Raw genomic sequence first — 6464 nt, forward strand, 5'->3', positions numbered from 1 at the left:
GTAAAGTAATTGACCAATCAGAAAAGAGAGATTTTTTGTTTGGCCGCATTCAGCGGACTCAACAGTAGGGCAACATTACTAGATTTTCCGATGTAATTCGACGCTGATTGGTCGGATCTGAAAGTAGGAACCAATCATGTTCGAATGCTACTTAGCGGTCCACAGGGCTGCGTTCGGAAACATCACCCGAGTGCCCCCGGGTATCATTTTATCCTTGTTGTTCACCGAATGTTAAACAAGGATAAAATGATACCCGGGTACACTCGGGCCGGTATTCACAGTCCGATCTTATATTTAAGATTGTCTTAAGGTCTTAAGGCTTTCGCACATGAAATTCCATAAGCACGTAAGATATAAGCGTAAGGAAATCGACCAATCACGGTCGAGTTTTGACCCCTTGGAGGGGCTAATACTTGACCGTGATTGGTCGATTTCCTTACGTTTACGTCTTACGTGCTTATGGAATTTGTGTGATGGCCCTTAAGTCTGGTCCGAGGTTGACTTAAGACCTCATTCAACCAATCAAATGGCTGCGTAGCATTTCAAGCTCGAACTTAAGACGATCTCAAATATAAGATCGGACTATGAATACCGGCCTTGGGTGATGTTTCCGAACGCAGTCCTGAATGCGGCGACTGGTATAAAAGGGTGACACCCGATTGACCACGTCGCCAATTGGCCAATTCAAAATAGGACTCTCTGATTGGTCAATAGTTGCTGATTACCCTAGGCACAGGTCGATATAATTGGCTGCGTTCAGCAGAAAAAGCTGCTTTGCAACTGTTGTAAAATTCGTGAATCTGATTGGTGCATGCTCTTAGATTCAGTCAAAATTAAGAGCATACACCAATCAAGCTCACGAATTTTACAACAGTTGCAAAGCAGCTTTTTCTGCTGAACGCAGCCATTGGCTGTGGGCGCGACGTGGTCAAACGAGGCATTCCCGGTATAAAATATACATGTTTCTTTCTAGCTTCAATTTTCTGTAGGATAATATAGGGGAGACTCGCTCCAATATACTCCAAGATAGAGCTCAATAGCTAGGTTAGGTTAGGTTAGGATAATTCTTCCGTCTGACATTACTGTTTGTACTCAACTAAACGCGAAGGTACAAATGACGCCGAGTACATAATGGTGATAGTGTATGTAAATTACATTTATATTCGCAGGTGAAGAATACGGGAGCACGGTGAGACGACATTGGCGAGATCAATCGGGATATTATTTATGCATTATTATTTTATATAATAATGAAAATCAGTCATGAAGACGAGATGATAGCGAGGCAAGGTCTGACGGCAAAGTGCAACTTGTGGTAGTTTAGAAAGACTCGTTTGTGTTTTTGACAGTTATCAGCTGGGACCTGATCGTTGGCAAGAATGTTCAAGTATATCTGGACTCTGATATACTGGTACTTTAGGCCTTTTGTAAAATGGTTTCTACGTCATACCACGCAAATGTGCGAACTCCAGAGGATTTGTTACGGACAGCCGTCCGGGGCGCCGCGTGCATTTGCCATCGAGGAGTCCCTGAAGCAGTCGCGTAACGCGAATATTAGGACTCTTGTTGCATATCTGAATGACATCGCCGATCAACGAAGAATAACCACGAAAACGGAACGTAAGATCCTGGAGGACGCTATCAAGACTGTGCTAGTGACCAAGAACATCAATCCCACTGCGCATCCAACCTTTGCCAAATCTTTTGGCAAGTGCGTGGAGCTGATCTGGGGTTATCGTCAGCTGTGCGTCGAATGCGAGGAGCTCAGGAAGACTTCGTACAGCCCGGAGAATCCGGATCATGAACAGTTGCTGCTAAAATTATGGAGTCTATTAATGCCATATGAATCTCTGGAGGCGAGAGTGACTAAACAATGGCAAAAGATTGGCTTTCAAGGGGATGATCCAAAGACGGATTTTCGTGGAATGGGGATCTTGGGATTGGAGAATCTCGTTTATTTTGCTCAAGAATATCCCAGCACAGCCACACATGTGTTGTCTCATTCTAATCATCCACGTTACGGTTACGCATTTGCTATTGTTGGGATAAATCTCACGAGCATGGCTCTTAAATTATTAAGAGATGGTAGCGCTAAGACTCATATATATAATTCTTCAAAAACCCTGCCGATGATTCGTGCCTTTCATCAGTTTTACTGTTATTTATTTTATCAATTTGATGGATTTTGGATTGAGTCTAAACCTAGTAATATGATGGAATTCTCATCAATACAAGAGAAATTCGAAAATAGCATCAGAATGGCATTAGCTAACCCATCAACTGTTTTTAGGATAAATGTGGCAGTTGACAATATTTAATGCAAATACAAATGCCTTTTACATGTAAGACAAGACCAAAACAGGTACATGAATGATAAGTACAATTTTTTTGGGCTAGCATATATAAAATTTATTTTTTATTATATATCTTCACAATATCTCAGCTTTGTTGTGATATTAAAATGGCATTTAAGCGAATAGATAGATTTCTGTACTATAAATATCTTTTTCCCTTTATTAGTATAATTAGTATAATTTAGTTAAAACGTCTCGATGTCATATGTGTTTTCTTATAATTGCATTTTTTGCAAATAATTACAGATTTAGCTTTTTCCTCAAATTTATGTAATTTTATACATAGATGTATAAGAAAGAGTTTTTTTATTTGTGAAAACAAATAGTAGATTCCAACACTTCTGTTTAATTTAACTGCATATCATAGATTAGAGACTATGTATATAAACATAGTTTATATTGATTAAATAATTTTTGTGAAAAGTAAATTCAACATATGTATATGTATATATATATATTAATTTTTTTATTGGTGGTTGCATCATGTAATTGAAGCTTAAGCTTTGGTCTTGAGATATCAAGAAGATCCATGTACATATATATAGAATTATGTGCTGTGAATATATATATATATATATATATATATATATATATATAATTTCTCGAACTAAAAATACTTTTCGTTTATTTTAATATTTATTAATTATTTTTTTAAATAATCATGTCAATTAAAATAATTGAAAATCTGTTAAATAATCTCTTTATGTGCCATTAATACATACATATATTTATTTTAAATAATATGGTTTTTTATTTTTATCTGTTATTTACACATAAATAAATATTTGTTAAATATATTTGAAAATTAAATTGTAGAGAAAAATTTTGCAGAAATATTAGCTTTAAAGCCGAAAATAGAGACTTGCCACTAAATATCTTGATAATTTTGTGGGCATTATCAACATGTGCCTCATATTTTATTCGCTAATAATCCGAAGCATATTTATATTCAGAGTATTATATATATCTAAAGAAAACATATTGAACTAAATAGATCATTATAAAAGAAACGAAGTCGATTTTACAAATCTACAATAATTAAATACATATAAAACATATACATGCATCGGGCGATGTAACATGTAACGTTTAAAGGAAATATAATTTTTTGGATAATTATGAGAGGGCAAATGGTTGTCAAATATTTTGATATAAAAGTGTCTTCTTATAAAATAAAACTTATTTATTAATGTTACATAAGAAATTGAATTTGGTTAAATTGGTTATATTTAAATTTAAAGGCTGAAATCTTATTGACATCAGATTTCATACATCAAATATATTTCTGTAAAAAATGTATACATACAACATATTGCACTTGCTAATATTACAATTTTGTTTTTTTCTTATTGATCTTCTTCTTAATGAAATATAATTATTTACAAATTTTGCTCATACAAAAAATTGAATAAAAAGTAACAATAATATCTGGAGCGTAGAAGTATATATCATATAAACAAATGATGGGATGTAATTGTGTGTAATAGCTTGACAATAAACATTTTTTCTTGACAAAGCAGATTATTTATGCATTATTAAGTAACTTTTTAATACTGCTTTGTCTTTTTGTCTTTTTTTTTTTGCTATCATCAAGTAAACATTTTCTATATCACTATTTAATATGTATTTGCTTGAATATAGTTTGAGTAAAAAATATATCTATTTTCTTGTGCTAGAATTAGTACAAATATTTGTACATTAGATTGTTATACACATTATTATTCGTATTTCATTATTAATCAATAATATTTAGAGAAATGTTAAATGTGTACTTAATTTTATATTAATATAATATTAATTAACATAATTAATATAATATTAATTATATGTATTTTAAGTATATTTAGGTAAAATAATTGAATTTCTCAATTATTTTGATCAAATTTCTTGCAATTTAGAAACAAACTCTTGTAGAAGACAGAAATTTGTAAAAATATGCATATTATTAAATTTAAAATTATACATATTTTATGTAATATCTGTAATAACATCTAATGTACAATCAAAAACTATTTTTAATGTTCTAGATGATAGTTGGAATAGAGAAATATCCATATTACATCTTTGGCAAATCAAATTCAGTAGATTTATTTTTCCTTTTTCTGTGGAGTTTCAGGTTTATGTTTAAATTTAGACACTGCTGTAATAACAACTAGTATTCCAATACAAATGCTGGTTAGTTTCAGTATCCACGGATTATCATGAAGCAAATTTGCAATCATTTGTGTAAAATTATCGCTGAAAAAATATACAAAATCATACACATTAATGTATAAACTTATAAATAAGTTATAAATCTTAAAATAGCCACACACATATCTTCAAACTTACAAGGGACTTTGAGGTACAGGTACTTTCTCTGCTCTTACATTTTTGTACCATTCTTTGGCAAATGATACAAGGGAATTAATATCATATCTTCCTGTATCATAACGATACATTTTGCCATGTCTGAAGCTGTATAAACACAAATTAATATGTGTTAATATCAGGCTATTTCTTTTAATTTGCATCTATCTCTTTTACACACACGCTCACACATGCTCACATATATATTTATAACATACTGATTTTTATATCTAAACTTACAATATAAATTGCGGAGTATCGTAAACATTGAATCTCCTGGCTGTGGAAACCCCAGTTGTGGATTTATTAATAAGTGCTACATTTACTCTCTGCTTGAGCTTTGCACCGACTGTTTCCCATCTTGCGACCATACGCAAGCATTGCACACAGTCTGTACTGTAACTGATATTGGACGCAATTATAATGGATTGTCATTATTTATAAGAGAATTATTAAATCACAAATAGAATTAAGACTTACAACATAACAAACCAATCACCAGTTGTAGCACCGCTACTTGCTTGTGTTAAATGCTCAAATGTATCATCTGTAAGTTCCTTTACTGTAGGTACTTTATTTTCCGTGAACATAGTTAAAATTTCTTCATCGTTTAAAGGTCCTAGAAAAGAAAAATACAACATAAATCCATAGTACAACTATAAATTTATAAGCACACATTTAAAATGGAAATATATTTAGTGATATCACAATGTATATGAAATGATGGAACAATGTATTGTCATGAAACAATTAAAAATAATCAAAATATGTTATATGTATAATTTATATTCCTTGCCAAATCCATACCATCATACAGTAGAGGAAGCCCATGTCGGAAAAACAATATGACTGGTTCTTTATCAGTACTATACAATTGAAGTAATTGACTATCCACAGCTTTAAAAATCCATGCAGACAATGAATCAACTAAATCCTCGCGCAATTGAATCAGTTCATTCTCATAGTTTTCACATTTGGGGCAATCTTGTCTTGCTACATGAATAGAAATGAAACTATTAGTAATTATACGATATTATATAATAATATAAAGAATGAAAATTACGACTCTGCTATTTTACATTATTAAAAATTTATTGAAAGAAAAATGAAAACATGAAATTTATGATATGTCTATAAAAATAGTCAAAATAACATTATATCTTATTGGGAAATTAATTATTGCAAAATTCTAGAATTATTGCCTAAAATAAACTGTACCAAAATTAAAGGAAGGATAAAACCATTAAAGAATCTCAAATTAATTTTTAATATAAAAAATATATATATGTAAATAATAAATTATATATAATTAATATGTAATATCTCTCAATGTATGTTTATTGATTTATAATATAATTTCCTTTTATTCTTTCGTTCCTCTTTGGAAAATACTCTACATAACTAAGGAAAAAAAAACAAACTTACTAAATAGAACTACCACATATTTTTCAGTCTTTATGAGATTCAGGAGCTCGTCATCGTGAACTGTCTCCAGACTCGTGGCGTGTACGGTGGAAAAAATACATATCGCGATTAATAGCGTTAACATTGTTAATTCGCGTAATAAAAAGATTGATACATGAAAAACGTTCTTGCACCGGCAATCTGTAATCGCTATAACCTGTACACGTCAAACTTGGCTCATGAAACAAATGAGAGCGATGTAGAGAGGAAACTCTCACCTGTCATCGTATGACAGTTGGCCATATCGCAAATAAATAACTAGTCCGATATATAGTTGCTTTTATTTTTCTCGCGTTT

At 31.6% G+C, this 6464-nt stretch overlaps 2 protein-coding genes across 2 annotated transcripts; one reads left to right on the forward strand and one right to left on the reverse strand.

Moving 5' to 3' along the window:
* The first annotated feature begins 969 nt into the window (after positions 1–969).
* On the forward strand, positions 970–5471 carry LOC145969922 (ELMO domain-containing protein 2). Its single transcript, XM_083096262.1, has 2 exons — positions 970–1108; positions 1170–5471. Exon 2 carries the CDS (start codon positions 1380–1382, stop codon positions 2316–2318), a length of 939 nt encoding a protein of 312 aa, XP_082952388.1. The 5' UTR covers positions 970–1108; positions 1170–1379; the 3' UTR covers positions 2319–5471.
* Positions 3520–6355, reverse strand: LOC145969928 (uncharacterized). Its single transcript, XM_083096269.1, has 6 exons — positions 6129–6355; positions 5511–5696; positions 5184–5322; positions 4944–5105; positions 4686–4811; positions 3520–4592 (listed from the first exon to the last, which is right to left on the reverse strand). Exons 1-6 carry the CDS (start codon positions 6250–6252, stop codon positions 4442–4444), a joined length of 888 nt encoding a protein of 295 aa, XP_082952395.1. The 5' UTR covers positions 6253–6355; the 3' UTR covers positions 3520–4441.
* Positions 6356–6464: the final 109 nt, after the last annotated feature.

Source organism: Camponotus vicinus, unplaced genomic scaffold (genome assembly GCF_025532165.1).
Source record: "Camponotus vicinus isolate PSW18456_S1 unplaced genomic scaffold, iyCamVici1.0 SCAF_1, whole genome shotgun sequence".
NCBI lineage: Eukaryota > Metazoa > Arthropoda > Insecta > Hymenoptera > Formicidae > Camponotus > Camponotus vicinus.